The sequence below is a fragment of the Salvia splendens genome, chromosome 9 (genome assembly GCF_004379255.2).
Source record: "Salvia splendens isolate huo1 chromosome 9, SspV2, whole genome shotgun sequence".
Classification (NCBI taxonomy): domain Eukaryota; kingdom Viridiplantae; phylum Streptophyta; class Magnoliopsida; order Lamiales; family Lamiaceae; genus Salvia; species Salvia splendens.
The window spans coordinates 20,344,607-20,363,799 of NC_056040.1; the positions used below are offsets into that span (position 1 = coordinate 20,344,607).

Here is a 19,193-nt window from a genome sequence, read left to right on the forward strand (position 1 = left end):
TTAAACTTTATCAATGATTAATTGATTATGTAAAGGTTTCGAAATTTTAATCAATTTTTCGATGTGTGTTTTGCTATTTCATAATTTTCATGATATTGAACTACATTTGTACTCGTTCCATGTCCGTCTAAATCTATCGTTCAATATATATTAAAATCCAGATACTGAACACAGATTGCAATTATGATGATATTACAACTATATTACAAATAACAAAACATTAGAAATACAATTCAAATTATAAATTTAAAAAACAAAAAAATACACCTCTTCTTTAATAACTGAAAAATATTTGTGCTCATATACTTATAATTAAGCTATAACTAGTAATATTCTTTTTTAGGATTTTTATTTCCGAAAAGGGTTTCATAAAAAAATACAATTTAAATTAATGATGCAACTATAATGAATGTATTAGATAAAATAGTAAAAGAAATAACTTATACACAAATTCATAGTATAAATTACTTGCTTGTATTAATTCCAGAACGTTTATTTTGATTCCCTTAATACTAAGATTTTATAATTTAAACCTTAATATCAATATAATGCGAATTACCTAATCAACGTAATATAGGTTTCATCACTTCATGCAATCATTTGATTAATTTGAATTTAAAGAATGTTAGCAAGACAATTATTGTAAATAGTATAATAAATTAGGAAGACTTAAACCAAGAGTTCAGATAAATAAGAATATATCTATTGGGATTTTTTTTTGGCAATTTAATAAAAAATCGTAATAATATTTATTATATTACTTGTAAACTAAAATTTTCAAATTAAACTTCCCAAATAAAAAACATGGTAACTATTTATTTGCCAATTAGTTAAGGTAACTCTAACCTAGTCATGCTTTGTTTCCTTGTTAATGAAAGAATGGAAGCACCCACTTTATAAAGATATATAGATGGAACTTGCTATATATTTAACGTAGGGGCACAAGTATCATTAATGAAATAATAAAAAGGATTATAATAGTATAAGAAAACTATGATTTAAGATATTTACGATTTCGAAAATATAGTAAAGACATATAGGATTTGGACTAAGATTAGTATTTGGTTCATGAGATTGGATCCTATAATTTAATCATAAATGAATATTCATGCATAATTTGTCATAGACACTCCTCCAATTAAAATAATTTCACAGGTTAATTCTAGATAATTAGTTATGACAACACAACGACACCCAAATTTACGGTGCAATTACAATCATAAGCAAATAAGAGGTTTCATGCACTAGGTCTTCTCTTTTTAAAAGGCATTAAAATCCTTTCTCGAACAAATTAGCACATCTTATCCGACAGAGGAAGGATTGTGGGCGAGAATCTATCTAGCCTAGGTAGACCTTATGGAGTGCTACAACTGTTTGACCTGATCCGTATAAGTTATCTGGATAACACACCATCTTTGTAAATATAACTTTTTTCACATAACTCCAAATTAGGTGGCAAAATACCCAAATGAAACTCTTTTGAAGATGAAGAGATTGGTAAACTTTACAAACTAATTAGAAATCACAATTTTAGCCAATTTTTCCTTCAAACTCAACAAACTCATCAACAAACCAATTTGCATTTAAATGGCGCAAAAATCTAATTCAACAACGAACACTGCAATCTACTAACGAATTTATCAAAGATTAATAGCACTCCAAAAAAATTGTAGAAGGGTGTGTCATTAAAAGTTATACAAATAACCAATAAATAAATAAATAAATAAAATATAGGGGTCGAAATGGTGTTAGATTATAATAGTGGGGGTTAAAATGAAATACTAAATATTTAGAAAATTGAATTTCAAAAGCAAAGCTAGAGAGGGAGGAGAGACACTCTCTCTTTCGGAAAATTCCACCATTTTCCCCGATTTATGCATTCAGCAGATAAGCGTTGATGCATCTCTGTACGTGTAAAGATTGATTATTTATTCTGATTGAAGCTCTATACCGGCTACGATTCTGATTTTCTTCTTTCGTTTGAATCTGAGTTCTTCCATAAATTATTCAGAGTTTTGAATTTGAATTTTATGCATTTAGTCTTCTTCATTCTGGTGCTTCCAGCGCGGAATTAGTTGGATATGGCTGATTCTCTGGAACGAAAATCAGTGGAATTGGTTTCTTATGCCTGATTTTCATTTTTCCCGGAGAAGTTTTGTTCGTGTGGTTGTTTTTGTTTCAATTCGAATTTCGTAATGGAGCAGAGAGAGGGAGATGATTTACCTCCAAATAAGCAGCTGCCTCCTCAATCAGAAGCTTCTTCTCCGGCGCCAGCGGATTTGCCGGCGAGGAAGCTTGTGAGGCAGCTGGATTTTACTGGCTTTAGCGCCTCATCGAGTGTTGAAGGCCCGCAGCCGGTGCAACCTGCTGTACAGAAGCCACAGTTGGCGAAGAACCAGCCGCCGCAGATGCTGTTTATGACGATGCAACAAACTCCGCAGCCAGCTCTGCCGCCGGCTCAACATTCGATACGACCTATTTTGTGAGTCCTTTCTGCAATTCTGGAATTGTACATGATTGTTCGTTTTGATGATGCTAGAATTTTGGGGGAACAAGCTAACTTTTGAGCTGAAGAGATCGGATTTCTGGTAGAGTTTAGGTTTTTGGATGCAAATTTTGTATTCCATGATCAAAATTTGATCTGTGTTTAGCTCCTCGGAGCCTTTTTTGAGCATTCGTCGAAAAGTTTAGACTACATCATGGAATAGTAGTAATGCGTCATTTCCTCTTACACTTGGGTGATAGAGGAAGCTGACTTGACTGAGTGTTCTACATGGAAATCTGTGAAGTTGTTTATATCCGAGAGACTGGAATGTCAAATATTAGAAATTCATTTATGATTTTACATAAATATTTGTAGGTAAGATGAAGTATGTGTTACTGTTTTAGTGTGGCTATGTTTGTCAAGTCCAATGGCTGAGACATTTATCTAGGATTAAACATGAGTAATGCTACGTGTTTGTTCTTGGTGTCTCAAAATTAACTAAGACTTTACGTGGAGATATGCAAGCTTCTTTCTTCTCATTATTAGATGTTTCATTGGCCTTTTAGGATTAGGTGAAGATGATTTTGTAGGCATTACTGAGAAGGTGTATGAATTTTCTTATAATTTGCGTGATTTCTTGCAACATTTATGCAAGATGTTTTTTTACTTTGTTTCGTCTGCTTCCTGGCCTATATTTTTCTCTATCCATGATAGCTTCAACATTTTGCATGTGCTTCATAGGTAAATAAAGCACGGCTCCTTTATCAAGCACTTATTTACTCAAATATTTAATGCTAGGTCACAGATTCTTACCTATCTTAGTTTGTTCATTTCTTTTCCGAGAGTGGAGACATCCCTGCATTAGCCTGTAAAATAGAAGCTCCTGGTGTTCATTAAGTAAATGAATCTGTAGTCCTTTTACTTCTTTGTATCTCATGATTTAACACTCCTGCTTCCAGGAAACCTGAATCCCCTAGAACGCGTCCAAGACAGAATGTATCTGAAGTAAAGGATGGGACTCCAAAGAAGCAAAAGCAGTGTAATTGCAAACATTCACGTTGTTTGAAGTTGTAAGCTGCTACTGCACTTAATGTTTTTTTCTTAATCATTCATTGCCTGGTTGGTAGTCCAATGCTACTTAGTTATATCTCTGGCATGGAGTATAACACATATTTCACAATTATGGTCAGGTATTGTGAATGCTTTGCTTCAGGAGTGTATTGTGATGGTTGCAACTGTGTCAATTGTCATAACAATGTCGAAAATGACGCAGCCAGAAGAGAAGCAGTTGAGGCAACGTTGGAAAGGAACCCCACTGCTTTCAGACCCAAAATTGCTAGCAGTCCACATGGAGCTCGGGATAGCAGGGTAATCTCTGAACTCGAAATGCCATCTCACCAGACCTTTTATTTTATATATAATATGTACTCCCTGTCCAAAGGTAGTTGGGGCATTTCTTTTGGGCACGAGATTTAAGAAATTGATGTGTTAAAGGTTAAAGTAGAGAGAGTAAAAGTATGGGGTTGATTAAATTTTTGCTAAAAAAGGAAATGTCAACTACCTTGGGACAACCCAAAAAGGAATACGGTCCAACTACCTTGGGATGGAGGGAGTACATGTTTTCTATTTAACTTTGGTAGTAACTAATCTGCTGTCTCTCTTTTATATTCATTCATTGAAATAAAAAAATGTTACTCCTAGTTGGCATTTAATGTGCAAGTTTAAACTACTTTTCTCTAATCGGGACCTTTGGTTTTCTGAATATTTTGTGAATTGTGTAAATTTTTTCTCTGATATTACAGGAGTTACAGTCTAACTAGTCTATCGATCATTTTACATTATTGCAAATGCTTTGGAAAACCTCAAAATATGTTATGTGATTGTTGGGGCATCACTTTTGGGCATTTCTTTTGGGCACGAGATTTAAGAAATTGATGTGTTAAAGGTTAAAGTAGAGAGAGTAAAAGTATGGGGTTGATAAAATTTTTGCTAAAAAAGGAAATGTCAACTACCTTGGGACAACCCAAAAAGGAATACGGTCCAACTACCTTGGGATGGAGGGAGTACATGTTTTCTATTTAACTTTGGTAGTAACTAATCTGCTGTCTCTCTTTTATATTCATTCATTGAAATAAAAAAATGTTACTCCTAGTTGGCATTTAATGTGCAAGTTTAAACTACTTTTCTCTAATCGGGACCTTTGGTTTTCTGAATATTTTGTGAATTGTGTAAATTTTTTCTCTGAGATTACAGGAGTTACAGTCTAACTAGTCTATCGATCATTTTACATTATTGCAAATGCTTTGGGAAACCTCAAAATATGTTATGTGATTGTTACTTGCTCTTTGATTTCTGGGCGATTCTCCACGCGCTTTTGTTCTGTGGCTGAGTTGCACATAGTATTCTTCAAATGATATGGCATATGACCTTCATAATAGTCCCGTAAAGGTCGCATCTACTCTCCTATTTGTTGAGTTATATAACCCCATACCTGTATTTTTCGACATGACATATTTGTAAACTGTTTTTTATATCTTTGTACCAAACTCTTCAGTTCAAGATGAATGAGAATCGTGCCTATTCGGCTGTTTGCCACTTATGATGGCATTATTTGATCCTATTATTCTATGCATATTCAGGAAGAAGCTGGTGAAGTGTTAGTTTCAGGAAAGCATAACAAAGGATGTCACTGTAAGAAATCAGGATGTCTTAAAAAGTACTGTGAGTGCTTTCAAGCAAATATTCTTTGTTCTGAAAATTGTAAATGCATGGACTGCAAAAACTATGAAGGAAGTGAAGAGCGACAGGCTCTCTTTCATGGGGATCATGCCAATAACATTGTATATATCCAACAGGCAGCAAATGCTGCCATCACGGGTGCTATCGGGTCTTCTGGTTATGGGTCTCCTCCATTAAGTAAGAAAAGGAAAGGTCAAGACCTCTTATTCGGGCCAACAGTGAAAGATTCTGTACAACGGCTTGGACAGTTACAACAGGTACTGCTCTGTTCTTATGTACAGAAGTGGTAAACGTTCAGCAGTTGAAAGGGAAGTAATGGATCTGTATTGTTGACAATATTTGTATCCTCAGTCTATTTCATAAATAGCTGGACTGAGCCTATAGGGTGTGTTGGCTGACTTGAGTATATATATCATTAGGTAAAAATCTTAATCAGATGCTAGTCGAGGCTGGATTATTGGTATCGATGGTAACAGGCTTTAACTTGTTCAAACCTAAGTTTGTTCTTGATTATAAGACCGTAGCCAAAATTCGACACTAGAAATTCGAATAGTATGAATTCATGCATACCACATGACATAGTTCTATCTTCAATAGTAGCTGACTGGTATCCATTAGATTTACTCGTGATGATGAAAAGAAGTTTCTCTCTTCAAAAACTACTAATCTTGTATGAGTTTTGACTTACTTGATCTTAATTAAAAAGTTCTTAGAACTTTCTGTTATAGCCACACACTTCAACATTTTGGCATGCTATATTACTTCAGATAAATGAAGTGTTCTGTAGGCACGTGAAATGTAAATCTGAAGCGAAGGCCATCATTTCATTGACATAGTTTTGAGATTCCAGGGTTCTGAGGAGACTTCACATGTTAATGCTAGACAAAATTTTGCATTTCCTTAGAAGTACAGAAAATCACGATGGAGTTAGCGCGTTTTACAGTAGTATCTTACTGATGGCACAAAATTTGTTAATGACAGGTGAATCAAGTTAAGGCTTCTGTACCTTCCCCCTTATCGCCTTCAATACCTGGTACTGGCCCCAGTAATTCGTCTGTCGTAAATCCATCAAAGTTTACTTACAGGTTACACTCCTTCCTCTCATTCTTTTTTTAAGTTTTACTTCAAAGTACTCCCTCCGTCCCGTGCTACTCGCACGTTTGCTTTTCGGCTCGTCACAAAGTCCTTACACTATTTATAATTTAAGTTAGAATTAATGCATTTAATTAATATGTTAGTTTAAGTTAAGAGCTCTTTTATTAAGTGATGTCTCATTATACCTAAAATTCTTTTTTAATTACACAAAAAAATCAATCCCAAATTTACGGCCTAAAATGAAAAGTGCGAGTAGCATGGGACGGAGGGAGTACTAATTTTAGTGCATTTATTGAAGGTCTTTGTTAGCTGACATCATTCAGCCCCAAGATTTGAAGGAGCTTTGTTCAGTGCTTGTTGTATATTCAGGAGAGGCTGCAAGAATGCTTGCAGGTATAAATGACCATGTGAATTTTCATCCAATTTTCTGTATTTTGAAAAGGGTTTGCACTCGGTAAAAGCATATGAAAAATCTCTTGTTAAGTGAACTTAAAATTATCATGAAACAGAAAAGCAAGCAGAAGATTCCAGAGACTGCTCATTAGTTTCTTCAACACGAGATCAGTCTCAAAGCCAAAAGCATATTTCAGCTGAGAGAGCTCAAGCTCCATCCGAAAGCCAGAGAGAGAGGACCAAAGCAGAGGAGTCTGGTTCAGATGGAGCAGATGTTTCAAGAGGAAGGGCGATGTCGCCCAGCACTTTAGCTCTAATGTGTGATGAAGGAGATACAATTTTCACTTCCGTCGCTTCCTCTAGTGGTTTAGTGGAATATAATGAGCCATCCCAGTTGCCTATTGAGCAAGGAATGACTGAGGCTTACGCTGAACAAGAAAGGATTGTCTTAACAAAGTTCCGAGAATGTCTGAACCGGCTCATCACATTAGGAGAAATAAAAGGCAAGTCTTATCATCTTTGTAGAATTTGAATAAATAGGATTAGGCGTAAAACGAGAACACTTCCTAGTGGTAGAATATGAACTCTACTGTAAAAAGTTATTGATATAGATAATCAAATAGAATTTGCGCTATGAACTTGAATGATGCTAAGAGCATGTAAGGGACCAGAAATGTGGTTCACACTATTAAATTATGATGGATATTGATCATGCCATTTTTTACCATGCAGAGACAAAATATTGTTCGTTGGCACGGACAAAATCAGGTGTAGAAAATGACCTTGTGGCTAGCACCAGCTATTCGAATGAGAGCATTGGTAGGAGTCAACAACTGATAAGCAATGGTGCAGCTGTATTTGCTGCTTCTACGCAAAGAGCTTCTCCAGCCATAACCCTGGCACTTGATGCAGTCAATAATGTAGCCCATCAAAGAGTAACACATCCTGAAAACGGAGATGTAGAAACGAAACCTGAGTCACAATCGTGATGTGTAGTGTGTAGGATTAGATATGCTGCTGCATCATTTGTAATATTGTGCTGATTTTCTTTTTTCCCATTCATTAAACATTATCAATCTAAGATAAAAATAATTCATGTTCCTTTTGTTCAATTCAAACTTCTTATTTTTTTTATTTTTTTTCATGTTTTCTTAATCTGGAGGTTACCATTCCCTGTATTTTTTGGCGTGGGGAATTTGGAGATTGAGTTTCCATTGAAAGATTACAGAAAACTGCTCACACTCAACTGCTTCCTCCCCTAAATCAAAGACCATAACCGAAAACTACTCTCTCTCTCTCTCTCATTTATTTCTTCAGCCAGCATTCAACTCGAAAACTTTAATGTAAGCAAGAATAGCTTATCTGGATTGATCCCTTCATCCATCTGCACCCTTCTTCCCCAGTACAACATCTTGATTTCTCCAACGACTTTGCAGGCTCAGTTAGTCAAGGTTTTGGCCACTGCCTAAACTTGCGGAGTTTATGAGCCGGTTACAATGAGAGATCCCATTTATTATTTGCAAGCTGTTGACATTGCCAGAAATTTCCTTATCGGAAACTCTCTCTCTCTGGGGTAATGAGCTGGCAGGTAGGATTCCTCCATATATTGGGAAGCTCTCCATCCCGGAATAACTACACCTACCAAGCTAAATGGCACCATTCCAATTCACGAGCACCCTAATGATGGTTGAACCCGAGGCCTGTCTGAATCTTCGAGTTCTTGCTCTAGGGAGGCAGTGGATTCACTGTCACTGGTGCTGTCCCATTGTGGCTGTCAAAGCTATCAAATGTAGAGGTTCTCAACTTGTCTTTCAACTATCTTAGAGGAATGATTCCTGGCTGGATCGTAGAGTTTCAAGACTTTTTCTACTTGGATATGTCAAACCACCTGTTCTCGGGCAACTTCCCAACTGAACTTACTATCAGTCAAGCAAAACTCTGATCTAGTTGAGACAAGACTGGAGTTACCTGTGTTTGTTAAGCCTGCAGACGTCTCTGGCTTGCAATACAATCAGCTTTCAAGCCTACCACCAGGTTCGTCACTTGGCAATAACAGCCTAAACGGTGCTATCCCGGATGAGAAGTTCATCACAGCCCTCAGACCTCAGTTGCAAGCAACTTCCCTGGTACCATCCTGATGATGCTTTGTCTGATCTCACTAACTTGAGAGAAATTGAATGTCCCCTTCCCACAGGAGCACAGTTCAGCACATTCTCTATTTGAGCTTTAAGGAAATCCAGAGCTCTGTGGTCCAGCGGATGTGCTCTGATCATCCGACCCAATCTGCAGCGATGAGAGGAACAAATACTTGTCTTCACAGCTTAGACATGCCCAAAGGGCTGTAAGCTAATGAGATATATTGATCTTGATATGTCTACTATCAGTAAGTACAGATTCACACAGACATTTCATGTGTAGTGGATGATAAATATAGAATGTGGTGTAACATTCACCAAACTTCATTTTTTTTGTCGAGAGAATCCACAAATGATAAATGAGATATTACTCTAAGCCAACATCATTTATTGCAATCATTTCCACACTTACTCTACACATTATACGATATTGTACTAGATGTTCATAATAAGTTGGTAAATGTTGGATCAACACGAATTGTCTGTTACACCACTACAGATACAGATAACTTTTGCTCTTTATTTTCCTTGGGTATTGGAATGAAGGGCTGATTGAGGAGCCACAGAGAGCTTATGTTATTACATGGTTGGCACAAAATAAAGCTATTCTCTCCCCCTCGCCCAAAATATCCAGCAGAAGAATCACAGTCGCGCCTTTGCTGCAGGAGATGTTGCGGCAGGTGCACTCTGCACATAAATTGACTTCAAAGTGAGTAGTAAATATATATAGGTGACTAAGGCCACAAAAGTTTATCACAGAGAGAAATATCCGTGGAAATTCAGCAATTTGTTGCTGATTATCTCTCCTTGATTGAATACAACTGAGAAGTGGGCATTATAGACAAATGCAAGACCAAGTAGGTTATCATATCCATATGCATAAGGACTCACAAAATCAGATTAAAGCATACAAGCTAATGAGGAAACTAATCAAGAAAGGAATAACAAGTTGGTATTTGACAAGTGCAAATGTTAAACACTGATTTAGGATTTTCATAAGTTGATTTTCACTGAAGTTAGGATTCATTAGTTTTTGTTATATCTTATGACAATGCATTACCATTAGATTCAAAATCCTTCAGGAATCTAACTATTGAAAACATCGATGCAAAAAGACTTATAAAATGTTAGATATGAGTTGATCTTTGATCTCCGTCTGATGCCAACTACATGAGTTTTATGACGTGGCGATTATGATGTGAAACCTTCTGCCAATGCCAGTTATTAAATACTCCTTAGCAAGTAAAATTAACTACCTATAGACTACCATGATATTAGAAGTACATTTTCTTTTGGAGAGAAAATACATTATTATATAACTAAAGTGAAAGACGTGTAACATGATATTAAGCTTAAAATAATTACCAATGGGATGCCTCTGGTTGCTCTTTCTTCCAGATACCGTGATGGTCTGAAGAAGTTACCATATAGTTCAGACCACTTCTGGAGACTTTTGTATATGATATCTGCTCCAATGGTGTCTGCCCAGAAAATAATACCGCCGCTGCCACAGTAAACAAAACTTTTTCGGTATTACTTTTCCAACATAACTAATACAGAGTAGTTATAATAAAATTTTCTTGGAAGATCATGTCTGAATTTTTCTAATATAACTAACAGCACTGGTTATTTTCTTGGAAGATATGTTGGGTATGTAACACATGATTATTAATTGGCCACATCATACGATTATATCCAAAAGTAATTGAGAGTACTTAATTAGAATGTGCATTTCACTATAGATTCTAAATAGTTCGTGAGAAGGTTTATTCGTTCCTTCTAAGCTTTTTGCGTCATTTGAGAGAGGAAACTAGACTACCTAGCATTTTATGTCATTTGATCCAATAAGCCCATGAGAAAACTGAACAGTGAAGCATGGAAATGGTAAGCAATCTTAAATTTGCAAGTTGAAGATAGGGATAAACAACAGACCGATAAGATGGGAAACTCATGCCAAGAATAGAGGCAGTATCAAGATCCGATGCTCGGACAACCACCCCTTCATCTAATACACGACATGCTTCATTCACTACTGGAAACAGTATCATCTGAATAATTTCTTCATCGGTAACAGATATAGGCTGCATGGACAATTCCAGAATATATTTTTAATGTCGAACAGAATTGAATATGTGGCGAAGGTAAAAATATTAGAGACAAGGATAACAGGTTTTATGCATGTCTTGCTTATGAATTAATAAAATATTACTGTACCTTGCCACCAGGCATGATATTTATAGTTCTTCTAGATTCCTCTATTATCGGGAGCACGGAAGGATCAGGTTTGGGCTTGCTTCCTTTCTCAAAGATATAATATCCTTTTCCGTTATTTTTACCTGCAAAATTGTGACTGATATCTGTAAGTATGATTTAAGATGAAATGAAATCCTTCTACAACAAATAAGAAGATAATTTATAACTACCATTTCTCCCATTCTTTAAAAGAAGCCCAACCAATGGAGATTGAAAGGTCCTATCAGGAAATGATGTACGGAATATTTCTGTTGTTGCAACAACTACTCCATAACCTGCAACATCCTGAAGCCTGTAAAAGTACCAAAATCATATTCATCAATAGTTTTCTATCAAGAATCACAATTATTTTGGAGGTGATAAGTATAAAACATAAATAATAATATTATCAGTAAATCTCTAATATAGGCAACTTCATAACTGGAAAAGATGCCAACCTCAGCTACAAAAAGAAACTTGAAGATGACTGACTATGTAACGAAAGGAAAGAAAATTACTGGAAAGGCCCCAACGGAAGGCCAAAGTTGCTAATAAGCTGATCAATTCTAAATAAATCAACTCCCAAGTGTAACAGAAGATGTGCACTCTGACTGTAGGGGAAGAAGGCCCTATTCACTGCAAAACCAGTGCAGTTCCCAACTACAACAGGAACTTTCTTTATGATCTTCCCAACATTCATCAAATCAAGAATTACTTGTGCAGAAGTTTCCTCCGTCCGTACAACTTCCAAGAGAGGCATCACGTGAGCAGGGCTGTCAACAATTGCATCTCAATTAGCAATTGAAGCAATTTATGATAGCAGCAGAAGGTGACAGTATTTGATAACTTGCTCCAAATTTTATACATAGCTTCTTCAGTGGAAATAAAAAATTTGCATCCAAATTGAAAACTTATAACATGATTTTACTATTTGTTTATTAGATGTATTAGACTGAAGTTCACTAAGTCGGATGTCATGATTTTTTTTTACAAAGTCATTCAAGAGGGTTCGGAATTAGGATAATTCAGTTTAGTTTTGCTGAAATGGGGACTGCATGTGAAACTGCAATAAAATGAAGTTCGTTCACTGGGATTGCTAAATTTGTAAGATGTGACTAGTTTGCAAAAATGACTAAGGTCGGCAATTCTTTGGTAAAGAACAAACTAAGCTAGGATAATTGCAGTCAAACTCTCTATCTGTTTACTCAACTTTTTTGCCAGAATAATGTCCAACAGAAAAATGCCAAACAAGTTCTTAGTTTATTAGGGAAATGTGTACCTGAAAAAATGTGCGCCAATTATCCGATCTTGTGATTTGGTCTTTTCTCCAATTACATTGAGGTCAATGGTAGAAGTATTTGAAGCCAAAATACAGTGAGGTGGGCATGCCTTCTCAATATCAGCAAAAATTTTCTGCTTCAGAGGAATATGTTCAACAACGGCCTGAAATAAAACACATGTCAGAAGAATTGCAAACTAGATAGAAATTGTACCATTGATTAATCACATCCTAAAAGTGCTGCAATCTAGAGTTGAATCAACTATGATATGTTAATTTATAATGGAGCAGAACTAAAATTTAATGGTATTGAACACTGGAGATTAGATGCAAATCATGATTCACAGTCTATTATCTGATATCTATAGAAGACACTTCAAGACAGTGAGTAGACCATGGAATATTTTTCAGGGAACTACCAGACCTGGTCATAGGTAAATATTAGGATAGCTTTAATATGAACCAAAGACTGGTGCTGATATCCATAATCTAGAAAGGCAAATGTGACATTTAACTGCTTATATTATGGGGTTAAATTGCAAATTTGCAAGAACTTACTTCAATAACCATATCCACATCCTTGAAATCAGTGTAGTCCAAAGTGCCTTTAACCATCAAAAGGGCTTTCTCTGCTTTATCCTTTGCCAATTTTTTTCTTGATACAAGACCTCGGACATTCCCTTCAAAATAAGCACAGAAATGATAAGTCATAGAAATTCAATAAAGAGCAAAAAAAACATCCAAGCCAGACTGAACTGTAAACTGTCATATTTGTAATCAGACAGATATCCATTGTCAACATTTGTTCTGTTGGTTGGATGGAAAAAACAGGAAAATTCAAAGATTTGTTGATAGCAAGTTATAACTAACCTTCAATTGCTTTTATTCCCTTCAGAAGATACTCAGAGTTGATTTCTTTGAGGATGACATATATATCACTCAAAATCAGTGCTGTAGCTATGCCAGAACCCATTAGCCCTCCACCAATAATAGCGACTTTCAATATTTTCCTTGGTTTTAGTCCAATGTCAGAAACATTTGGAACCTATATCATTATACGTTAGCTTTCTATTAAGAAAAAGATGCAGAAATTTCAAGTAATAGCTTTAATGTTCAGAAACAATAAGATGCAGCATGGCAGCCCTTTCATAAAGATTTTTATGGACTGTGACAGAAATTTTGTAGACATGACAGTATGACACAGATGATGGTGCTACAGTGTACAATACTTCACTCGGGCTTGTTTCTAATCGAAACAATACTCTGATTCTTATTCCATCAAACCCATTATTTTTTTTATAAAATGTGCCCTGAAATACTTTCTTTACAAATTGGAACGATTCTAATCAAATAACCCTCCGAGTACAAAATAATTTATCCATCTTAGTCGAAATTTCAAAAGGCGTTATCAGCAACAGACTTCTGAGACTCAGTAAAAGGCTCTCCACCCTGTAAAACTACAACTGAAGAAAGGTGTCTATTATATGCAAATGTAACAATTTGTTTGGGAATCAATGTCCAAGTACAACAGTAAGATGTAATCAAAACTTTTGTTCTGGAACAAGGAGGAAGCCACACCATTTAATTAGGAGCAGGGATAACGATTCATTCATTCAAGTAAAATCCATAACTGTAATATGTCATAGCTTTATATTAGCTAATAAAAATGAATACCAAATAATGAATTACTTTTATATCTCCAATAAGTCATAGCTGGAGAGAAGAAGTGTATCTTGTAGGATGTCCATGACCTTTTTCACTTGACCAAAGTGATCACAAGAAGATAATTTACATCTTGCAGGATGTTTCAAGTTTGAATGGTTCCAATGCACATACAGACACTTGTGTGGACAATTTTTCTAAAGAAACCTCAACATTTACATATGTTCTATTCCCATTCTTGATAAATCATACAGTATAAGTAGTAGTTATCACAAAAGTTGTTTGCTGGGTGACTGTACCTTACTTGTTGCCCTTTGAGAAAAAAATGCATGCACTAGACCCTTTGATGCGTCTGTAAAGATTAGATCTTTAAATACACTTGACTCCTGCAGAAAACACATGCTGGTAAGATGCTAAAGTGCAATGGGAATTTCCGGAAATCCATTAATATATCTTGCAAGACGAATGGCTAAACAAGAAGTATTATCTAAATTGCATAAGATAACTTTGCCATCCCAAGTTAAAAGTAAAATTACCTTCAAAATTCCATGATAACCACCATGAATGATTCCTTCCTCAATTACATCAAGACATGCCTGGTGCTGAGGCACATTTTTAAAACTCTGTTTGGCCTGCTGCCTTGCTGTTTTTATTATATCAACCACTTCTGGCACGGAACCAAGTTTGTCTATCCTATGAAGAGAGCGTATCCATGGTTTGCGCCTCTCTATGATGTCTAGTGCCCACTGGCGGGATGCTTTTATTAATTCATCAGAAGGAACAACAGCATCAACAAGCCCTAGACCATTTCCTTCTTCTGATGTTATTGGTTTAGAAAACTGTAGCCGGTAGCACCACCAAAGAGCATTAAAACAATGCAAGTTTCCCAACACATTGCATGAAGACATGCACTGATAAATGTTGTTCTCGTGAAAACAACATTTATCATGAGAACGCGAAAACAATGCACTAAAGTATAAAATTAACGTATTCAATTTTTCCTAAGTAATGCGGTCATCAAACAAGGTGATGCATTCACGGTATATCTTCACAATTAAAAAAGGGTTGAAAACGGTTCTTTGTTGTAACAATAACTAAGGGTTCTCATTTGAACATATGAGAGGGATCAAATAAGTTCACTTGTTGTTGGTACATTAGTCCAGAATCTGTTGTGTAATTTGCTGCTATAAAAAAATAAATTTACACATTCGAATTACACACCAGATTCAATAATTTTATACGCCCAATGTAGTGGACGTTGTACTGACAATAAGAAAGAGTCTAGTTCGTGTGTGTGTGCATATATATTTATATATGGAATGGTTTGAATAAAAACTTCATACTGTGATAATGTAAGAAATTTTCATTGAACCTATAAAGCAATTGCACTGAACTCTACAGAAAATAACGCTAATTACTTATAGGTTCAATGCAGTTACTTTAAACGTTCTTGATATATGTATTGGAGACCTACCAGCATAAGTTCAAGTGCTTTATGAAGCCCAATAAGCCTAGGGAGACGCTGTGTACCTGGAATAGTACCATGACCAATATAAAGATCAGATGGTGTAAACTGAAATTGTCTGCTTTGAGATACGAAAATGAATAAAAATAGTACTACAATATTGCAGGAGTTCATACCTCCTGATCCAGGAATAACACCAAGAGTAAGTTCAGGCAGACCAAGTAGTGTTTTTGGCGTAGCAATTCGTGCATGAGCAGCCTGCAAAATATTTGCCATTATGATTGATTGGAAATAAGCTTCATGACATATAATAAACAGATGTAACATTGGACACATCGAAGCAAGTCAGAGAAGATCACGAACCAAAGCTAGTTCCAATCCACCTCCAAGTGCAAGTCCCTGCAAGGCAGCAACAGTAGGCTTCTTTCCATCTAATGAAAACAACATTATTAAGCCTCAGACAAATTAAGTACTACGTAAAAATTAAATTTCAAAATTCAGATATGACAAATTATAGGAGGACCTTCTATTACATTCACCGCAACACTAATAGACGTCTCAGGTAAGATGGAAACATCTCCTGCACAGTTAGAAATTCAATGTATTCTCGAGCATGAGGCACGGGTTATAGCATAATAAAAGAAGAGAAGGTCATTAAAATGTTAGTACATAATAACCTGTTTTATGCACCCTCTCAAACACATTTATGTCAAAGCCACCAGAGAATTTTCCAGCATCACCTAGAAGTTGATTAGACTCATAAATCAGCTATCAGTTAAAGCAAGAGGCAAAATATCCTCCACACAAAGACAGAGCTCAAAATAATCACAACCATCAAGTTCACCATGCCACAGAAATGGATCTGATATGGTGAGCTCGATCATTACTTGTAACTAATAAAAAGTATCACGAGACAGTCCACAATTATCTACAAACATTCGCACCTCACCATCAACACAGAATATGCATCTGAAAATGAACTTTCACCGGTTTTCAATGTGTTGGCGAGCCTAACTATTCGGTTGTATCCTCTACGACTAACAAAGCCTCAAAACACAGAAAATACAAACAAACAAATAACTAAACTGAAACCATCATCCATCGGTTTTAAAAGTGAACTGAAAACTACTAAAATTCTGGCATCTAACGGCATGGATCAAGCAAGCAAAAATAAAATAGAGATTTACCGGTAAGAACAACAGCTTTGACGTCGTCTCTTCTCATCGCCTCAGCATACTTCTCCTTCAGTCCATCAAAAACTTGAAAAGAGAGAGAGAGAGATCAAAACAGAATAATGCGACAGGTCCATTTCTGCGAGAGAGAAGCTGAGCGAAGCTTACTGGTGAGGGCGAGAGCATTGACCGGAGGATTGGAGACGGTGATGACCGCAACGCCGTCGTCACCGACCTCCATGATAACTCTAGGCAGCCTCATGTATAGCGCGTGTGTCTTCGGGAATAGCAAAATAAGCAGAGAGATAGCGAGTGAAACTGAAAATGAAGGGGATCTGATTTGGTATTTATACAAGTAGAATATACAGCAAGAAGATTGGGTAGAATTGAAGTCCAGCGGGGGAAGGAAAACTACGCCGCCCACATTAGTTATTTACGGAGCTAATTTTCTACAATTACTTACTGCGTTTTTGTATCACAGTCAACTTGGCTACGAATGCTTTTGCACTTTTCACTATCCTTTTATATGTGGAAATTAATTTAATTCACACAACATTTTACTTTGTGATATTCAGATCTCATCAAATTAAATCAATTTTGCTTCCGAGTTAATATACCTATCCACACCAACTTTGTATATTTGAAAAAATTATTACATTGAAAATACATAAGCTTTGAGCTTTTTCTAATTTTGCACATTACCATTTTTTTTCGAGAAATTTTGAAAAGGGGGATTAAATTCGCAAGCCTTTCGAAATTAGGGATTAAATTCGTTGACCTTTCAGAAAATGGGATCGAGACATGCGAATTTTTCAGAATAAGGGATTTTGATTTTTTTCTAAATTTTCTCTTTTTAAAAAATATTTCCTTCATATCATTTGTGAATTGACCAAGCTATCCTCCCTCTTCCTCCTCTCTTTTACTGCATACCTTTTACGAGAACAAAAATTCAAGACCTAATTTGCTAAAACCCATAATAACATGGATAATTAAATTGAAGCAATGCTAAGAAGAAGACAAGCATAAACTAAAAATTGTGGAAATGCACTACTTTGCGAGGCTGTATTGATGAGTAGAATATTGTTGTGGATGAATTTTCCTTATATTTTCCAGTTCGAATTTAGCCCCTAATTTTATAAAAGTAAGACAACAATTTTACTTCAGTCTTGGAAACCATAGCAATTGGAGTTTGGGAGCTGAATAAAATGGCCAGAAGCCACTTGGCAATTAGTGACTGAGGAGGTTGGAGGCAGTTAAGAGAGAATGAGGGTGGAGGCAAGTGGTGATGAGAGGAAGGTGGGGCAGTCGGTGAAGGAGGAGGGTGGAAGGTGGATAATTTGGTCATCTGTAATAGCTGGAAAGAAAAAAAGAAAAGATAAAATAGAAAAAAGCCAAAATCTCTTGTTCTAAAAAATTCGCATGCCTCGATCCCATATTCTGAAAAGTCAGCAAATTTAATCCCTAATTTCAAAAGGCTTGCTAATTTAATCCCTTTTTCCGAAATTTCTCTTTTTTTTCAAATACTATAATTTCCCCAGTTTTTTTTATCTAACTTATATATTACCCGAACTTAAACCACCCTAAAGTCGAATATGATATGTCCAAAATCATAATTGGCGTGGTTTTTAAAAAATTTACTTTGATTTTACCTTAAAAGATGTATTAAAAAAACTAGGGAGTAATTATCTTGATGCAAAAGTTGGCTTAATTGCTTTTTGAAAACAAACGGTATAATTCGATAACCTTTATTGATAGTATTTCAAAAAATTGTGACGAAGCTAAAGGACTTTTCACAAAGCTACGAACATATACAATGTGTTTTTTTTCCACTTCTCAAAAATACTATGCATGCCAAAAATTCACAGGCAATTTGAATACAGTGTAATTTTTTTAATTTTGAGCATTTTTCTGAAACATGATGAATATTGTGTAAGTTTTTATGCTAAATTTGTGATATATTTAAAGATATTTCCAAATATTTATTACAATTCACTTAAGTTGTTTACCTATAAATTATGATAGATGACATTTTGTTTAATATTACCGACAGAGATCGCACATCGTTGAAAACACCATCAATTATTTTCGAGACAGAATTGGTTAACTGTCATCTGAAAATTGATATTATCATGTATACACTTATGACTTAACCACTCGCCTACGGATGATGACCTTCATTAATTCTAATATTAAAAAGGGATATTGGCACCTAATATCATGTAACTTTTAAAAAAGTTAGATTTTTCCCATGAACTTTAAAATTGGGAAATAATATCACGAACTTTACCCCGAGTTTGTTATTTCCCACCAGTGAAAAAATTCCGGCTATATTAAAAGATTGAAGAACAAATTTGGAGAGTGTGCTTCAAGAAAAACTATTCTAAAAGATTGAAAATCTTGAAACACTCGAAGTTGTTGTCGAGAAATTATGAAAAAAAATTCGTATCATGATATTATTTTCTATAATTTTTCATTGGTGGAAAATAACAAACTCGGGGTAAAGTTCGTGATATTATTTGTCAATTTCAAAGTTTGT

General features: G+C 35.5%; 2 protein-coding genes across 3 annotated transcripts; one reads left to right on the forward strand and one right to left on the reverse strand.

The window, feature by feature from the left end:
* The first annotated feature begins 1,830 nt into the window (after positions 1–1,830).
* LOC121747971 (protein tesmin/TSO1-like CXC 5) lies at positions 1,831–7,824 on the forward strand. The gene is made up of 8 exons (XM_042142162.1): positions 1,831–2,482; positions 3,445–3,555; positions 3,676–3,853; positions 5,125–5,481; positions 6,206–6,309; positions 6,618–6,712; positions 6,829–7,215; positions 7,445–7,824. The coding sequence occupies exons 1-8, from the start codon at positions 2,196–2,198 to the stop codon at positions 7,699–7,701; spliced, it is 1,776 nt and encodes a 591-aa protein (XP_041998096.1). The 5' UTR covers positions 1,831–2,195; the 3' UTR covers positions 7,702–7,824.
* A 1,376-nt stretch (positions 7,825–9,200) lies between these two features.
* LOC121747970 (peroxisomal fatty acid beta-oxidation multifunctional protein AIM1-like) lies at positions 9,201–17,072 on the reverse strand. 2 transcript variants are annotated; one of them, XM_042142161.1, is made up of 18 exons: positions 16,826–17,070; positions 16,673–16,744; positions 16,163–16,225; positions 16,009–16,065; positions 15,849–15,916; positions 15,662–15,743; positions 15,495–15,550; positions 14,557–14,859; positions 14,320–14,406; positions 13,229–13,403; positions 12,917–13,038; positions 12,359–12,522; positions 11,598–11,852; positions 11,271–11,392; positions 11,062–11,183; positions 10,780–10,928; positions 10,213–10,351; positions 9,201–9,534 (listed from the first exon to the last, which is right to left on the reverse strand). In XM_042142161.1, the coding sequence occupies exons 1-18, from the start codon at positions 16,917–16,919 to the stop codon at positions 9,490–9,492; spliced, it is 2,175 nt and encodes a 724-aa protein (XP_041998095.1). In that variant the 5' UTR covers positions 16,920–17,070; the 3' UTR covers positions 9,201–9,489. The 2 variants fall into 2 exon arrangements, with proteins under 2 accessions (XP_041998095.1, XP_041998094.1); XM_042142160.1 differs by having other exon boundaries at positions 15,495–15,743; positions 16,826–17,072.
* Between the last annotated feature and the right edge of the window lie 2,121 nt (positions 17,073–19,193).

Bases quoted from the DNA above. Each gene is read 5' to 3' on its own strand.
- LOC121747971 (XM_042142162.1), top strand. From the start codon at position 2,196: ATGGAGCAGAGAGAGGGAGATGATTTACCTCCAAATAAGCAGCTGCCT. The intron at 2,483-3,444 runs GTGAGTCCTTTC...TCCTGCTTCCAG, and splicing joins CATTCGATACGACCTATTTT to GAAACCTGAATCCCCTAGAA. The intron at 6,310-6,617 runs GTTACACTCCTT...CATTTATTGAAG, and splicing joins CCATCAAAGTTTACTTACAG to GTCTTTGTTAGCTGACATCA.
- LOC121747970 (XM_042142160.1), bottom strand. From the start codon at position 16,919: ATGAGGCTGCCTAGAGTTATCATGGAGGTCGGTGACGACGGCGTTGCG. The intron at 15,917-16,008 runs GTCCTCCTATAA...TGTTTTCATTAG, and splicing joins TGCGGTGAATGTAATAGAAG to ATGGAAAGAAGCCTACTGTT. The intron at 13,404-14,319 runs GTACAGTCACCC...ATAATGATATAG, and splicing joins CTCAAAGGGCAACAAGTAAG to GTTCCAAATGTTTCTGACAT.